We start from the raw sequence: 19,316 nt of genomic DNA, 5'->3' as shown, positions 1-19,316 counted from the left end.
GTGTTTATCCCATTATATAATGCAGTAGTATGGCCAAATTTTGAATATCGCATAAAGGTTTGGAAACCTCATTTTAGGAAGTAGTGCATAGAGCTGTTAGAAAGGGTGCAGAGAAGAGCCATGAGATTAGTTGAAGGCACAAAAGAATGGGATTTTTTAAATGAAATACATGAGTTCTGTAAATTGTAAATTCTTTAATTTTTGATTTACTATATTCCTTCTTATAATTTAGCCCATCCTTGTTATGTTTGCTTCTCAAACTGCTCTATTAGTGTTGCTGAGAGCTGAGATACTCTCCTTCTATTCTCTTTTTCTTGCTGCTTGCTTCACATAAATCTAAGTCCTTTACTCTCCCCCCCTTTCTGCATTTTCAGTGCAATTCACTGATTATCGTTGGGTTTAAGTGATTTCATCCAATGTCATATAAATAAAAAAGTCTTTTGCTTGTGTTATTTGGATTCATTCTTTTAATTGCCTGCTTTTCCATTGATCAGGTGCTAGCAACAAAGCAGCCATAGGGAAGTGGCAACAGGCTTGATATTTGGAAAATAGCCATCCTTTATTATCTTGGATAATTTTGGTGTTCCTTTTGTTTATTAGTAGGTCTTTCAGTCAGAGTCAGATGCCCAAGATATAATCTTTGATTCTTGTGGATTTGAAAATATGTTTCACGTTCTGTGGATATGAGGAGATAAAATATAGTGCAATGATCATATTATGAAAGGAATCTTTGCCATAAGTTCTAGTTCATATCATAATATAACCAAAGTGCTTTTCTTCTGGCTGTATTTGAGAGAGAGAGAGAGAGAGAGAGAGAAAGAGAGAGAGAGAGAGAGAGAGAGAGACTTAAAAGAATCTCTGCACTGCTGCAAGATGTAAACAGAATGAGAGGATATTTGAAAGTAGGCCATTTTCTATAGGAACAAGAATTCAGAAATCACTCTCATTCCTTTCATTTCTCCCATTATTATGAAAAAATAAAGAGCTCAACTTTTTTTAAGACTCCTTATATAACTTAGATATGTATAAGTACTCTGTAAATATCAGTTAAGTGTATATAATGTAATAATTTTCACTCTTTACCTTTTATGCAGTGCATAAATCCAAAAAAGAAAAAGAAGAAGAAAAAGTACATAAATTCTGGAGTGGTAAGTATCACCTGAATGTGTATTAATGAGATTGCTGAACTGGAATGAGAAGTTCTCGTAAAGATTCAAGGAAAGAGAGTGATATTGGTGATCAAAAATCTTGTCTCCTTTTAAGTTCTGTTATTTGAATTTTCTGGTAGTGTTATTCATTTATTTGAAAAAAGGTTTGAGGTCCTGAGAACTATTAACTCTAAATTTTTTTAAGTGAGCTTCCTGAGCAGTATTAAATTACACTGTTCAGCACTCTCATTTCACTAAGACTAAAGGATACTATTAAGTACTCTTTAGTCTTAGTATAACTATAAAACCAAGAGCAACTCAGGCTCAATATATCCTATGTTTAAATTCAGATTAAAATTACATAAGAGTTACCTCAATCTTTTGTCCATAAGATTGCTTCTTTTCCAAACTCTTCAACTCCTAACTTTTATGCACATTTAAAATGATTAGCTGCTTAAATTTCATTAAAATACAAATAAAAATTTATGTTAAAATTTATGACTAATCTACTAAAATATTGATGCTACTAGCATCATCACATTTTAGTAAATTTTAACAGTGTTTATTTTTAAGAAATTTTAAATTTTGACATAATGTCTTCAATTTCTCGAGGTTGTGTGGTGTATTGGATAGATCTGGGGTCAGGTTGGGGCCTTCAGCTGTGATCCCGGTGGTGTCCTGTTAGTCATGGGCTTAGAGAATTGAATGCATTTAATTTTTATTTGTATTTTAACAAAATTTAAGCAGTTAATCATTTTAAACTGTGCTTAAAAGTTTGGAGTTGGAGAGTTTGGAAAAGAAGCAATCAATCCTATGGACGAAATATTGAGGTAACTCTTACGTAATTTTAATCTCTAGTCTTAGTGAAAATGCCCCACATTGAATACACATACCTTGTCTAAAGCTTTCTGATGTCATGCTGAAATGACCAAAAACCAATGCAGCTCTGGCCTGTAGTCACCTAAGCTCATTCTTCAAAATCATTCTTCAGCCAACTACCATATTTACTCAATGGCAGCTCTGTTTGTCTGTTTAGTATATCTGTTTATTAGAAATATTTCTAAATATTTCACAGTCAAAAATATTTATTTCTCAAGAAATAAATATTTTTGAGAAATAGTAAAGTGTGATGTAGAAAGGTTTGGCTTAAAAAATTAATCACTAGGCTTGGTGAAAAAGATGTGTGAAGGGCCTTTTACAGTTCAAAACTTTTAATAGTATATTTTGGAATAGAACATTTTAGTCTGTATATACACACTAGTTTAAATTCATTAAAAGGTGTTTACACAAAGTTGGGTAAAAACTTTCCAGGATTGAATTTGTTAAAAATATCTGAATATTGAATAAGAAACACTTATTTTATTTCGTAACCTAGAATGCCCCAAGTTTTTTTGAGATTGGTGCCATTTTATTTATTTATTATTATTTTTTTTTGAATGAATATCTATAAAAGTTTGCTTTTTGTTGAAGAAATCATCCTCAGACACTACAGAAGTGATTATTGAAGTATATGGTAAAAAAAAGTTTTATTAATTGGTAGGATATTTGAATGGTCAAAGTGCTGGTTGTTTCCAAGCTATCATATCTGTTGTTTAAACATGAAAATATTATGCAACATCTTTGTTTCCAAGTTTTTAACAGCAGACCGACTAAGGAAAAAAGTTTAACTTTTGAAAGAACTAGTTGAAATTTGTGATCAAAATCCAGAATTTCTAAAAAAAAATATTAACAGGAGACAAAAGATGGAATTATCTTTATGACCTGCAGAAAAACATGAATCCTCTAAATGAAAGTTTTTTTTTTTTTTTTTGTCTCCCAAGGAAAAAAATAAAATGGATTTTGTGATAAAGCTAAAAGGAGATTTAGGGTAAAGAGTTATTAAGTTAGAATTATTTTTTTACTATAAAGACATAATTCATTATGAATTTATGAATCGATACAAGGAGGTCATATTGTTAATGAGACTGTGTTACTTAGAAATCTTTAAGCATTAGGGAGATGCAATCAAAAGGAAGAGACCTGATTTAAATTTTTTCTCGCTGCGAGAAAAATAAAAATTTACATCATTTCATTCCCAGAACCTGTTAATCCTATCATATATATGTCGAGTGATCATTAATACCACATTGGACCACTGTTCACATGGATAACAGTCACTATTTGCTTAGGCATTGACTCCACTTGATGTCTTAAGACATCCATTGGGATCTGCAGGCATGCTGCCTGCAGAGCTTTCCACAATGTCGGAATAGATGACAGTTGCATGTCCATACACCTCACTCCCCATTCCAAACTTTCCTACAGGTGTTCAATTGGATTGAGGTTAGGCAAATTTTGAGGCCATACACTGCGCTCCCCATTCCAAACCTTCATACAGCTGTTTAGTTGGATTGAGGTTAGGCAAATTTTGAGGCCAATCAAAATGGGTGATATCTTCAGTGTGTTCCTTGAACCACTTGTGCGGGCCCATTGACATGTTGCATTATCTTGGAACATCCTGTTTCTGTCGAGGAAAAAATGCAACATGGCAGGGCACTCATGGTCTCCTAAGAGCCGCTTGTATACCTCACCAGTGAAGTGTTGGTCCATATGCACCAAGGGTCCTAGCTCTTGCCAGCAAAACATGCTCCATATTAAGCAACCACTGCCACTTGCCTGGATAGTGGGCACTGTGCACAATGGATCCATGGACTTGTGTTGTTTGTGCCACATATGAAGGCATCCATCAGTACGTTGCACCAAGTATTTGGGCTCATCCAACCAGCACACTCATTTTCATTCCTCCAGTGTGTCGTTGACACCACCACAGCATCCACCGTCAACATGATCACTGGTGAGGAGAGGGTCATCTGCCGTGGAACCCCATATGTCTGAGTGTGCAGCACATCATCATTTGGGATATTGCTATTGCATTCCCCATATTTTGTTGTGATGTCAGCTATCACCCAGTGACCTGCCATTGAGCCCATACAACATACTGCACCCTTTGCTCACCATGAACATCCATCTTACGTAAACCTTTACGGTTCTGCTGGCAGGAGGTGGTTTGACCTGTGTTACATGACACCATTCTTTATACACCTTAACCACAGAGGGCCATGAGAAACTAACAAGACATGCTGTTTTCAATATGGATGCACCCAGCATGCGAACTCCCATAATCATGCCCTTTTGAAACTCCATGAGATCTTTACTATGTCCCATAACTGTTACTTTATCACTTTGACTTGCACAACCAGATGCAGATTACCACTACCCCAATCGTAGGAAGCTGTTCAGCTTCTTATACTGTGAGCTATACAGCATAGTCCTTTGCAGATGGGGTGGTCATAATTCAGTGATCTGAATTAAGAACACTAATATCAGTATGAGATAAATGCTTAAGGAGTTAGTAAAGGCCTGAAATGGCTAACCCTGTGTTTGGGCTCTAGAACAAAATGTCCACTTTCTGTTATCTGTTCTTGCACATAGCTTGAGTTAAGGCAGACACCATTGTGCAAACCAATATCCTGCCTTTTGAAGTTCAGTTTTCAAACAAATTTGCAAACCACCCAAGTAGTACAGCAAATTGAACCTATTAACAGCATCTTAAAAGGCTTCTGGATCAGGTAGTAGTAGGAAGTTGTGGCACAGTTGAGGCCACATTTTATCAAGGAGTTATATATAGGTATACCAACCTTCTTTTCTTTTTCGAGAAAACAATGAACAGAAAGTGGACATGGAAGAGCCCAAATGGATTAACAACTAATGAAATTGACTTCATCCTCACTAACAAGATATATCGTGATGTTACCATTCTGAACAAGGTAAATGTTGGAAGTGATCACAGAATGGTAAGATGCACACTTGATATGGACGTAAGAAAAGAAAGAAAAAAACTTACTTAAATAAATAATATGAAGGTCTTTGAGATAGCAAAAGAGGAGAAAAGACAGTATATACTGGAACTTAGAACAAGTTTGAGCTTCTGCAGATTGTTCAGGACAAGAATATTGACGTGGAATACTACAACTTTCTGAAAGTGATAAAGCCCAAGAAACCTATTGGTAAAAAGAAATCCAAAGAAGAAAAAATTAGTCAAGAAACACTTGTAATGATGAACCGAAGATGACAAATGAAGAGCAAGATAAAAACTGACAAGGATAAAATTGAGTATGCTGAGTTATGCAAAGCCATTAGAAAGAGACTCAGAGAATATAAGAAGATTTAACATAAGAAAAGTAGAACAAGCATTAAGGGAAAACAAAGGACTTAAACCAGCAGCCATGAGCAGTAATACAGAAAGACAAATGATACTGAAACTGAAGAATAGTGATGGTGTACTTATAAATAGCAGAGAAGGCATAATTCAAATTGCAGACTACTATAGAGAATTACATGAGGAGCGAGGGTATGATGCCAGCAGTGTGGAAGGTGGATCACAAATTATTAACACATATGACATACCCGATATCCTTCCTGATGAGGTAGAACATGCGTTGAAGAAAATGAAGAATCAGAAAGCCCCAGGGGAAGATGAAGTTACTGTAGAGTTGTAAAGAATACTTGATGAGAATCAACCGAAAGAGCAAGCTGGCTGTAGGACAGGATTCTCAACTATAGATCACTTTCACAGCTAAATGGAGAAAGCAAATGAATATAAAGCACCATTCTGCCTGGCATTTGTGAATTATGAAAAGGCATTTGACTCCATACAGCATAAGGCAATGTTTCGGGCACTGGAGAGACAAGGCATAGGTACCCCATATATTATGATTTTGAAGAAAATATATGAGAACGCAACCTCCTTTATTAGACTAGACAAAGACAGTAGCAAATTTAAAATTGAGAAAGGAGTTCGACAAGGTGACACAATATCTCCGAAATTGTTTACTGCTGCTCTTTCAGAAGATTAGACTGGTCGCAGAAAGGAGTCAATGTGAATGGAGATTACCTAAACCAGTATTTGCAGATGACATTGTGATAATAAGCCATGATCCCAAAGAATTAGAGGAAATTCTTAATCAGTTATGCAGTGTTAGTAAGGATTTTGGACTAAAGATAAATATGGCAAAAACAAAAGTAATGATGAACAAATATGCCATAGAAAGGAATATAATCATTAAAGGAGAGGTAATTGAAAAGGTGGATTCATATACTTATCTGGGACAAATCATTAGCTGTAATAATGATAAATGGCTGGAAGTCAAGAGAAGAATAAATTTCGGATGGATAGCATTCAGGAAATATAGTCACATACTGAGGAGCAATATCCCAATTTGTCTGAAGCATAAAATAATGAACCAAAATATATTAAGAGTTCTTATGAAACGAATAATAATTTTGTAAGAGTGCTCCCCCCCCCCCCCCCCATAAATGGAATGGCAGTGCCTTCTGAAGCTGCTTCTTCTCATCAGGAACTTCTGTCACTATATGCAAAAAAAGTTAAGGCTTGTTTCTCATCCTGACAGATTGAATTTTTATAAGTGTTTTATGTGGCTGAATTACTTGGTATTAAGTGATTGCATTGTGTTTTCTTCTGGAAACACAAGTTTTTTATACCATAAGCAGGCAAGCTGACTGTAGAATACATGAAATTTAGAGATGTATAGGTTTTGTTGCCTCCAATGCTCATTCTAAACTGCCATTAAATCTATTTATATAATAGAATGAATGAATTAAAAAAAAAATTTTTTTTTTTTAGATAAAATTGATATTAATAAACATAGAAGAGGAGCACACTTTCTTAGATTATATTAAAGGAGGGTAAGTAAGCAGGGTCTAAGTAATTTTAAAATGTTGATATTCTTTGAAAATTAAGAATTTTTTATAGCTTAAAATAAACTCTGAAAATAAAATAATACTGAGAAATGTCAGCGTGAGTTAATATTAATTGAGATTAACATTATTGTGTTCAGGAATACATAAACACAGATGCAGGGGCAAACTGGCCCAAGCAGCAGTTGATAATTGATACTGGGGTCAATAATGTTTATAGCTTGTTACTACAAAAAAAAAAAAAAAAGCAGCAAACTACAGCCAGTCTTCCCTTGCTTCACTACGTTAGGACCTTAAACTAATAGCATGTTGCATCCTTTGGCCTGAATCCTGTTCCAGCATGACACAAATCAACCAGGTATTGAAAGGGGACACAAAGAATATTAGATCAGTCATGTAATAAAACTGTCCTCATTTCACAGAGTATTGTGTACAGAGGATTGTTTCGACAGATATTTCCATTTCATCTCACAATGTCCAATAGGATTGATATCCAGGGAATTGAGCTGGCCAAGGCAGATACTTGAAGTCATCCTTATTTCTCAAACTCTTTTGCACATTTTGCATGGTGGATGAAAACATCATCATCTTGAAAGCTCCCCTCTCCATAGGAGCAATATTGTTGAGGATCTTCCTTATCCTCAACAACATTCATGTATTCTTTGGCATTTTCAGTGCCAGAGCCCAAAAACATGCCACACCATTATATACTTCCTCCAGAAGTCCATGCTGTCAGTACAGAACAGGGTGATTCCAGTCCTTATTTGGTTTTCTCCATATGTGCACTCTTCCATTAGTGCTGAAAAGCATAAATGGAACCACATTACTTTCCTGCAGCCCTGCCATATCCATCTTTTGTGTTCCTGGCATCAAAACAGTTGTATTTTCTTTTTGGTGTTCAAGATTACTGGCTTCTGTAAAGGTCTCCTTCATTCCTATGTACTTGTGATGTTCCCCACAATGGGCACCTCCGTAGCCAGGTGGGCAGGAGCAGCAGTGCGTAGCACACGCTTCTTGATTAGATCGAGGTTTGAGCCTGTGACCACCAAATACGGAGGATGCGTATTTGGTGGTCACAGGGAATGACCACTGCATATCCCCGGAGCAATATGGCCTTAGTTGCTAATGCTCCTAAAAACCAAATAACAACAACAACAAATGTTCCCCACAATAAATACAGAGGTTAATTGTTCCATTGTTTGGTGATGATTACACTTGGTTAACTGCTCCAGATGTCAAACACCTTGCTCTGTTACCTCATAGGTGCATCTTTTTGCAGATTTTTTCGGGCATTTTCTCCATTCATTAAAGGCTTGGACAACTCCTGCCTTCATACGTCATCACCAGCCTTTCTACAGTTGACAGTGTTCAGAGTCTAATGACATGCAAAAATATGATTTACATATTTTTACCTAGGTTGCATAAGTCTAAACTTCCACAGTCCTAATAAAGTGGCCAGGCTGTGTGTTAATATTTCTCTGGTTTACACATATATAAATCTGAAAGTAATCTCTAATGCCACTGTCAGTTATAATAGTGATCATGTATAACTAATCAGTGGCCACTATACATTACAATACACTGCAATATGACAGCTGAAAAGAAAAGTAATGTTCAAGCTAAAGTGGAAGGGAATCATTAATTAATGTGACATAATAATGCAAATAAATATAACATCAAAGATACAAAGATAATAAAAATTCAATTACCAGCTTTGAACATTGATGGGTATATTTTATAGTGAAGCACCCATCAGTATGAATAATTACAGACCTCTAAGATTGAATTGTATTCCTGAAAAAATAATGGAGATAGTGATCAAAGAAGTAATGCAAAATCATTTTGACATGAATGCAGTTGCAGTGCACATTTGTTAAAGGAGATCTTGTATGGCCAATCTGATTACCTAATATAATGCAGTAACAGAGGAGCTGGATGCAGAACAATAATTTTGACATCATGTACTTAGATTTCAGTAATGCATTACTGGTTTACTGTGACCAATTTGTAACATGTTCCACATGTTAAAAATTGAAGCAGTGTGATATTAGGGGCAAGTTACCACTATAGATAAAGGATGGTTCAATAGTTGGAAAGAGAGTGGTTATTGGGCCACTGCTCTTCTTGGACTGATGTTATTAGTGGAGTCCCTCAGGGTTTCATCATTGTATTCTTTATTGTTTCCAGTACTTATTAACAGTATTGATGAAGATATATCAAACTTATTTTCTAAGTTTGCAGATGATACAAAGGTTGGCAGGGTAGTTAATGGTAGGAATCAATCCATAGTACTGCAACAAAGAGTTAGAAAAATAAGGCAGATGGGATGAGAAGTGGCACTTGAGGTTTAACACTGATAAATGCAAAGTGTTGTATATGGGTAGCAGTAATCCCAGAATGATATACCAATTTGGTGATACCACATTCAAGCTAGTGGAGAATGAAAAAGAAAGGGGGTAATTGTATGCTTGAACATGAAGTTCTCTGAGCAGTGCAGACAGGTTGCCAGGACAGCTCATGGGGTTCTGCCAAAGATATACAGGAATTTTTCTAGCAATGAAAAAGCTGGTGATTTTCCCACTGTATAAAGCTGGTTAAACCACATCTTGAGTACTGTATACAGGTCTGGAAGCTTCATTTAGGAAGGAGTGGATCTGTTGGAATAGGTGCAGAGAAGAGCAACAAGATTAGTCAATGATACAAAAGGGTATTCTTACCAAGAAAGACGGTTCTGCAAATTGCAGTGTCTAGAAACTAGGCACCTTCAAGGAGAGCTGAGTGAAGTGCTTATTTAAAAACATTAATTTTAAAAAGCTTTAAATGGATTGTTTGAACTAAATGCTGAGATGATGTTTTAGCCCTTGTTTAGATATGGGGACATACATTTAAGTTAGGAAAAAAAACGGTTGCAGGATAGATCTGTGAAAATTTTCTTTCATCTAGGGAGATTATTGATGCAAGCTTCCATCTGGTGCCTTGAAAGCGGATATTTTGAATAAATTTAAGAAAGGACTGACAAATAATGCAATATATATATATATATATATATATATATATTTTTTTTTAATTGTTATGAAAATTCATAATGTTTGTAATAATGGTGAATAAATAAATTTTTTAGGAAATATTTAAATGTGTCAACATGTGCCAGCCTTGTATAAAATATTAATTGATTGATAATTCCTTTGTTGCCATTCTTGTTTACATAAATACATAAAAAATAATTTAAAAAATTGGCAAATGTCCTGGAATGCCAGAGCAGAGGAACTTCCAATTTACTACATATTTGTTTGTCAAAAACAAAGACAACAAATCATTACAAAATAATATAATAAAACAAGTCTCCATCCAATGTGCACTTACATAAAGATACATTTTTGTTTGTAGAAGGGGACTCTGCATTCAAAAATCATTCTATAATATGATCTATTAAAAATAAATAAGTCTGGCTTAATTTTATAATAATATAAAAGTTCATTCTGGCATATATCAAATATTGATTTGTTCTAGTGAGATATAAAGTTGTATATGGACAATATTATTTGTTCTTATCAGTAGTAAAACAGTGGAGTGAAGTGGCTGTTTTGACAAACATTTGAAGCAAATCTGTTAGTGAGATTAGTGAGATAGCTCTACTTGTTATACATATCAGTGTATAACAATCCTCACAAACATTTGCATTATTTGTTTACTGTGACCAATACATTTAAACAACCTATGGCCAGTAAATTCCATAATGTTATTCCAAAATCAGAAACTGAAATGTGAAGGTTTGGCATTGATAAATTTTTGATAAATACAAATCAGTGCATGAATGCACATTTATACAGATATCATGTGAACTATACTGGTGTGCAAAACTTAAGGACCAGTCAGGTTTTCACCTGTAGCTTCTCGTAGGAGTGGCCTGGATATGGGAAAAGCATACCAAAGGAACTTCATGAGGTACAGAAATGATGAAGGAAACAACACCGACACAACAATGGAAACAAAATGGTACAGAGGGACTTTATTCAAAAATGGCAACATAGCACTGGCTGCCATGATACAGATGCATCACTGCCAAAGATGGAACAGAAAGAAGAGGTGGTCCTCAGTAGGAGATATGGCCACCCCTAATGTCGATGCAGGCTTTGCACCGCTTGTCCATACTTAGAACAATGTTATTGACAAGTTCTTGCGGTAACATCATCCATTCCTCTGTCAGTGCCATCTTCAGCTGGTGAACATTTTATGGTGGGTGTGGACGTGCCGCTAGGCATCTCCCCAGAGCATCCCATATGTGTTTGATGGGATTTAGATCGGGGGGGGGGGGACGGGCAGGCCAATCCATATGAACAATGTCCTCGCTTTCCAAAAGCATATCAACAGCTGCAGTGGCTGTTTCCAAAAGCATATCAACAGCTGCAACAGCTGCTCCAATGGCACCTCGGAACAGATGCACATGGGGAAAGATTACCTCAGTACAGTAGCGTGCACTGGTTACAGTACTGCCTTCTAGTATCTGGAGTTGTGTATATCCATCCAAGGTAACGCCTCCCAAGACGAGAACACCTCGACCGCCATATCGATCCCTTTCAGTGATGTTTGCGGGGCGATACCATGTGCCAACCTCTCGCCAGATTAGCTCATGTCCAGAATTGCTGCTGAGACTGGATCTACTCTCATCAGTAAAGAGTACCTTAAGTAAAGATTTTGTGGTTGTAACCTTTAGAAATTGGTCCTTAAGTCTTGCATACCAGTGTAGTACACTGTGATCAATGTAGTCACTGGTGCCAGATACTTCCAAAATATTCTACCAACATGTTGTGCTAAAAATATAGATTTTGCAATTTAACATATTTATATTTAGGATTGATGCATTTCATTGAAGAAGAGCATTATATTAACCATGTAATAATTCATATATCTAAATCTCTTTCTCAAATAATATGTAGCTTACGTTATTATAAATTTTCCTGAAGTTATTGCTTGTTCTTTTCATTTCAGAACACAAATGCATTTTACAGTTGCTGTGGATTTTACTGCATCCAACGGTGATCCACGTGAACCATCGTCCCTGCATTACATGAATCCACAACAGCCAAATGCGTATTCTTTGGCAATAAGAGCTGTAGGAGAAATCATTCAGGATTATGATAGTGACAAATTATTTCCTGCTTTAGGATTTGGTGCAAGACTTCCTCCAGATGGAAGAGTATCTCATGAATTCTTCCTAGTAAGAATTTATATATATGTATATATTGGTTTAAAAGTGTATTAGTATTGCAGTGGCTAAAGAATACAAGAAACAAACTTATTCTACTCAGCCAGAAAAAAGAAATTAATAAGATAAAAAAATAATGAAATTAGCAGTTGCTTCAAAGGTGATGCTTGTCAATGTCTACTGTGATATTCCTTAAAATCTGTTTATTCCATTCAGTCAAATTCTTCTGTTGCCTGTATCATTCTTCTAACTCTACAAATCATCCTGGACTTTTTGACATACTTTCTTTGAAACTACTTTATCCAAACTAACTTTCTTAATGGTGAGGTGATTTTAATGTTCCAGCTGGTCAAGATGCTATGGCTTTTGCAATTGCTAATGACCATACACATGTTCATTTACTTCAAGAATAGCAGGCAATCCTAACTACACACCTAACACTTTTGATCTTTTCCTCATTAAAAGCCCCTCAAATTACAGTCATCATCATTATCTTGTGGCCATTCTCAGCCTCATGTTGACATTACACAAATGTGAAATGGGAAGATCTGCATGAGTACAATAGTCTTAAAAGTTTTTAAATTCTTTTCAGTGGGATCAGCTGATGACAACTGCAAATTCTGAATGGGAAGGATTCGGGGAAGTAGTCATAGAAGCTGCTAAGCTTTTTGTACCAATTTTGTAAAAATACTGTTTAAAGTTCAGACATAAATGGATGTCAGATGAACTGATGACGCTAGTGCAGAAAAATGCAGTGAATGATTATAAAACATCAGGAGACACAGCAGCTTACAGTAAGTATAAGTGGGCGCCTCCGTAGCCAGGTGGGAAGAGGCAGCAGTGCATAGCACATGCTTCTTGATTAGACTGGGGTTCGAGCCCATCACCACCAAATACGGAGGATGCGGAAAGGTCAGGGAATGACCATCGCAGAGCAATATGGCCTTAGTTGCTAATGCTCCTAAAAACCAAATAACAAAATAACAAGTAAGTATAAGCTAGTTTGCAATCAAGTCATGGAGGCAGATTATGTGAAGTCTCTGGCAAAGCATGCAAAGGAAAACTAGCAAACACTTCTTTACTTATGTTAACACTAGAAGGAAAGGGATGAATTACATTGGTCCAGTAGATATGAGTGGTATAACTGGTGATGATCCTGTACAGGTTGCTGACAAAATGAATAGATACTTTGCATCCACATTCACACTTGAAAAATTTTTATTTTTTAGGATGGGGATTTCAGAAGTATATTAAGTTGTAACATGGAGCTGGATCATATTTGGATAACTGAGAGGAAAGTGGAAGAGAAATTGTTGTTGCTAAAAGCAAATGAGGCATTTGGGGTGGATGGTATCTTTCCAATTGTATTAAGAGACAGAAAAAGTGGTAAGCAAACTTTGAGCTATAATTATGATAGGAACCTTGATTTCAGGGGAGGTACCCGTGGATTGAAGACGTGACATCTCCCTAATTTACACCCCTCGACGTGGGCACCTGTACGTGGTGAGGGGACCTCCCAGTGACGCTGCTGGACTTCCAGACTAGCATCACTGGGATCCAACGCCCACAGCCTAGGTTCCGGGCTTACATCAATGGAATCCGGCGTGTTTGCCGTGCGCTGCGACCCGTGGAAATTCGGAAAGGGGGATCCTGGTGGTTGAGGGGCCCAGCTTCAATACACCACTTTGGCCCCTGCTTCGACAAGACGGGTGGTCCTGGAAGGCCCGGCTAGGATCAATCGGCTAGTAGGCTCGCCTGCGAGGGTCAACCGTGTCAATGCCACGCCCCCTACCCTCATGGTCCGAGGACAGGATTCAGGCTGGCGGCGGTGCGGGTATAGTGTCTGGGTAGCCCTGGCGTCCCACTCCCGAGCGCATTTATTGCATGCCGGGTAGTGGGCGTCCCTTTGGGCTCCGTGGTGGGTGGGGAGCCCGGGCACTGAACCATATAAAAAACTTCATGAATCCTGAGAAACTTACTTCTTCAGGGGGCCCCAACCCGGTCCCTATCTGAAAATACCGACACTGACAGCAATATTGCTTCAAAGAGGCAGCGGACTGAATTACCATCAGGTCCTATCCCGCGGTTTTTAATCATGCACTCCACCAATGAAAAACCGATTGGAAAAATGTCACCTTTCTTTATACAGAAAGGGTTAGATGGGTTAGTAGGTTCACCCAAATCAGTTAAGAGGCTCCGCTCTGGAGACCTCTTAATTGAAACTAAAAATGACAGGCAATCCGAACATCTACTCCGAGTAACATCAATCGGAGGAATCCCTATAACGGTGACACCACACAGAACACTCAATTCATCGAGAGGTGTCATTTCGGAGTGGGACCTTCTCGACGTCACCGAGGAGGAAATCTGCTCCGAATTAAAACCACAGGGAGTCATTGCCGTCAAGAGAATCACTGCGCGAAGGGATGGAAAAATAGTTAAAACCAGGAGCGTTATCCTGACTTTTAACTCTCCTAAACCTCCTGACGAGATCAAAGCTGGATACATTAATTGTTCAGTGCGTCCATACGTTCCGAACCCTTTACGGTGTTTTAAATGCCAGAAGTATGGACACTCTCAAATGGCCTGCCGTGGAGTCCTTGCATGCGCACGATGCGGTGCAAAGGACCACGAAACAACAGCATGTTCAGCCACAAAACCCACCTGTATTAACTGTGAGGGCGAACATCCGGCCTACTCACGAGCATGCCAGAGGTGGAAAGAAGAAAAAGAAATTCAACGGCTGAAGGCAGAGCTAAATATATCATACCAGGAGGCAAGGAAATCGGTCAAACCCCTTAATATCAACAGACCTACCTACGCCCAGAAGGTAGCAGGGAGATGTTCCGTCGGAACTCAGACGGACATGACCATTCCTCCAAAGGAGTCTTTCACTCCCATCACGCGGTATCTCTTAAGTTCGCAAAAACCTACACAGAAGGACCAATCAGCTGCCACTCCTATATCGGTACCTCCTAATGCTCCACAATTAACAAAGGTAATTACGAAAGAAAAGAATAAGAAAGGGGAAGTCCCCCGTAGTTCCCAAGAAAAGATGGATGTCGAGCAAAAGGAGGTACCCGAAGAATCAGTCTCGGAACTCTTTGTGGAGGAGGAAATGGACACGGGACAGCGTCCATTCTTCCCCAAAAAAGATAAATCCAAGACTGATAAAAGTAAGCCCTCAGCACCTCGGAAGCCGCCTGATGGACCCACCAAGCCAAAATAATGGCTAAATTCCTACAATGGAATTGTCGTGGATTCCGGCAAAATATGGATGACATCAAGGCCCTCCTGCAAAAGCACGAGCCAGTTTGCTTTTGCTTGCAGGAGACATATCTAAAGGCAAATGATGATCCCACCATGCACAACATCACAGTTTTTCGAAAGGATAGAATTGCGGATGGCCCTGTACATGGGGGAGTGGCTATCCTTGTGGGTAACCAGACCCCAGTGCAGCCTTTGCTAATTACAACCAGCATAGAGGCTGTTGCAATTCGCCTTTCCGTGGGATTTCTATTAACTGTGTGCTCTATTTATTTGCCACCTGGGACTGACATCCCCCAGGCAGACCTTGATGATCTCCTTACGCAGCTACCTCCCCCTTTCTTACTTCTCGGGGATTTTAACGGACATAACACCCTGTGGGGTAGTGCTAACATCAACGGAAGGGGACGAGTCATTGAGCGTATGCTGAATGACAATGACCTTTCCCTTCTAAATACTGGAACAAACACCTTCTTCCACATGCCTACCCGTACCTTTTCTGCCATTGATCTCTCTATCTGCTCCCCTTCTCTACTCCCTTCACTTACTTGGGAAGTGGAGGAGAATCCATACGGAAGCGATCACTTCCCTGTGATAACCTTGTTACACAGTGGGAGACCATGTCTTCCTTTTAGGTTACCACGGTGGAAGATTGATCAGGCTGACTGGACTGCCTTCCAACAACAGGCAAATTTCGATCTTAGCACAGTCAGTCAAGAGCCGATCAATGACGCAGTAAAGTACATCACAGAAATCATCGTCCAAGCAGCTGCTAACGCTGTCCCAAAAACATCAGCCCGGTTTCCACCATTTCCCAAATCTTGGTGGAATTCACAATGCACAGCAGCAAAAAAGGCTCAAAACAAAGCGTGGGGGATATTTCGCCGATATCCTGCCACGAACAACCTTATAGCCTTCAAACGTGCACGCTACATCCGTCGTCAGAGTCAAAAGGAATCATGGATCCGTTTTACATCATCTATTAACCAGTCTACCAACTCTAAGGTAGTCTGGGATAAAATCCGGAAAATGAAGGGAAAATATACCTCCCAACCTTCTGCAATCCTAGATTATAATGGATGCGCTATTGCAGATCCAACTGCAATAGCCAATGCTCTTGGGGAAACATTCTCTAACATCTCTGCAACATCTTCGTATTCCCCAGAGTTCCTGGTCCTGAAATATAAAATCGAAAAACAGGCACTTAACTTTAAAACTAAGGGCATTTATCCCTACAACGGGGATTTCACTATTCTGGAATTGAAAAGAGCCCTTGCTCTTTCCAAAGCAAGTGCCGTTGGACCAGATGGCATCCATTATGAAATGATTAAACATCTTTCACCAAAATCTATGGATTGTCTGCTCCTTCTGTATAACAGAATCTTTACTGAAGGGCAGTTTCCGGACTCCTGGCGAAAGGCAATCGTTCTTGCCTTTCCTAAGCCAGGAAAGGATCCAAAAGTCACCACCAATTATCATCCTATTGCTCTGACTAGCTGTCTGTGGGCGCCTCCGTAGCCAGGTGGGAAGGAGCAGTAGTGCGTAGCACACGCTTCTTGATTAGACCGGGGTTCGAGCCCGTCACCACCAAATACGGAGGATGCGGAAAGGTCAGGGAATGACCACCGCATATCCCGGAGCAATATGGCCTTAGTTGCTAATGCTCCTAAAAAAGCAAATAACAAACTAGCTGTCTGTGCAAAATCCTGGAGAGAATGGTTAATTCTCGTTTAATTTGGTATCTCGAAACAAATGACCTTCTCTCCAACATCCAGTGCGGCTTCCGAAGGAACCGGTCCACTCTGGACCATCTTATTAGACTGGAAGCATCCATCCGGGATGCTTTCCTAAAACGCGAACACTTGGTGTCGGTGTTCTTTGACATGGAGAAAGCGTATGACACAACTTGGAGATTTGGCATTTTAAAAGATTTACATAGCCTAAGGCCTAAGAGGGCATCTGCCCTTTTTTATTCAAAATTTTTTAGCCAATCGATCTTTCCAAGTTCGTATGGGATCCTCACTCTCTCGCTCCTTTAGCCAAGAGGAGGGAGTACCACAAGGATCAGTATTAAGTGTCACGCTTTTTGCCATCAAAATAAATTCCATCACAGGACAACTTCCTCCAACTGTAAACAGTGCCCTCTATGTTGATGACTTTAGCATTTTTTGCCAGTCGTGCAACATGAGGGTTATTGAAAGACAACTGCAGAAAGCCATTGATAGTCTGAATTCCTGGGCACTCGCTAATGGCTTCAGGTTCTCGCCGGAGAAGACCGTTTGCGTACACTTTTGTCGCAAGCGTAATCTTCATCCTGAACCTGAATTAAGGCTCGGACAAAATGCTATCCCAGTAGCAGCGAACACAAAATTCTTGGGACTCATATTCGATAAAAAACTCACGTTTTTGGATCATATTCGTCAACTCCGCACAAATTGCACAAGAGCCCTTAATATGCTCCGCTCGCTCTCCTCTTTATCCTGGGGTGCAGACCGGTGCGCCCTGCTACGGCTTTATCGTGCACTTGTGCGATCCAAATTAGATTATGGGTCCCAAATATATAGTTCAGCCAGAGACAGTGCCCTTCGATGGCTGGACCCTATCCATCATCAGGCTCTACGTATCGCTACTGGAGCATTTCGAACATCCCCTGTCCAGAGCTTATACGTCGAAGCAAACGAACCACCGTTATCGCTTCGTCGTAAGCAGTTGTCTTTACAGTACGCCTTAAAACTGAAATCCCTGCCAGACCATCCTACGTGGCCATTCGTTTTTGAGCCACAATGGGAAAATTTATACAACACCCTTAAGACTGCCAATCGTCCTTTTGGTATTCGTCTCCAAGTGCTACTCAAAGAACTTAATATGAAGGTAGACAAGGTTGCCCAAACACCAAAGCAACCCTTTCCACCCTGGCATGCTCATTTCCCGGCATGTGACTTGTCCCTTAGAAATTGGGGAAAGTCGGACACTCCATCATCGGTCTACCTGCAGCTTTATTCAGCACACCGAGCTGAACATTCCGACTTCGCGCCAGTCTACACAGACGGTTCGAAGTCGGAATCATACGTGGGATCTGCTGCTGTCTTTACAGACAGCACTACATCGGAGCAGATTCCCTCTGAATGCAGTATCTTTACTGCAGAGCTGCATGCCATAGAGTTAGCCTTGGATCACATTAGTGAATGCCAACACCAACGGTTCATTTTATATTCCGACGCTCTCAGTGTGTTACAGGCTTTAATATCTGTGAGGTATAATCCTCATCCAGTTCTGTCTAGCATTCAGCAGAAGATTCACGTTCTCCATGAACGTGAATATGATATCCGCTTCTGCTGGATTCCCAGCCACATTGGGATTAGGGGAAATGATTTGGCTGACGCCGCAGCCAAATCAGCAATTCCCAATAATAACCGTTGCCTGTTAGTCCCCTATACAGACTACAGGCAAATAATACATTAAAACATACACTCCCAATGGCAGGACTCGTGGAATAGACAGACTGCGAATAAATTATATCGTATAAAGCCTGTAATTGAACCGTGGCAGTCTAGTCTGCGCAGGATTCGTAAGGAGGAAGTTGTTCTAGCTCGTCTCCGCATAGGACACAGTCATCTTACACATTCTTTTCTGCTGAGGGCAGATGACTGTCCTATGTGCGAGCAATGCGACACCTTTTTATCTATTCATCACATTTTAACCATATGTCCACGTTTTAGACACGAACGTGATTTATACTTTACCGTTTTTAGTCATCTGGCTGAGCCTTATACACTCAGTCAGATATTATCTGACAATGACCATGTGTCTATATAAAATTTCCATTTTATTGTTTTTTTTCTATTGATTTATCTTTTATACTTTTGTTATTGTTTATTTTGACATGGTGACCTAACTAGTTAGGTCACTGAAAGTTTAAATTTTTATTAGTGACATGG

General features: G+C 39.1%; 1 protein-coding gene across 3 annotated transcripts in view; it reads left to right on the top strand.

The window, feature by feature from the left end:
• LOC150090167 (copine-8-like) overlaps window positions 1–19,316 on the top strand; it is a 127,092-nt gene that overhangs the window by 80,988 nt on the left and 26,788 nt on the right. For all 3 annotated transcript variants that reach the window (XM_090368988.1, XM_090368986.1, XM_090368985.1), the window contains 3 exons: window positions 1,095–1,148; window positions 6,832–6,893; window positions 11,895–12,123. In XM_090368988.1, coding sequence (XP_090225114.1) covers window positions 1,095–1,148; window positions 6,832–6,893; window positions 11,895–12,123 — 345 coding nt within the window. The remainder of the gene's footprint in view (window positions 1–1,094; window positions 1,149–6,831; window positions 6,894–11,894; window positions 12,124–19,316) is intronic.

This window comes from Mastigoproctus giganteus, chromosome 2 (genome assembly GCF_048544385.1).
Source record: "Mastigoproctus giganteus isolate SK-2022 chromosome 2, ASM4854438v1, whole genome shotgun sequence".
NCBI lineage: Eukaryota > Metazoa > Arthropoda > Arachnida > Uropygi > Thelyphonidae > Mastigoproctus > Mastigoproctus giganteus.
Note: the sequence above shows the minus strand (reverse complement) of the source record. Positions and strands in the feature narration are given on the sequence as shown.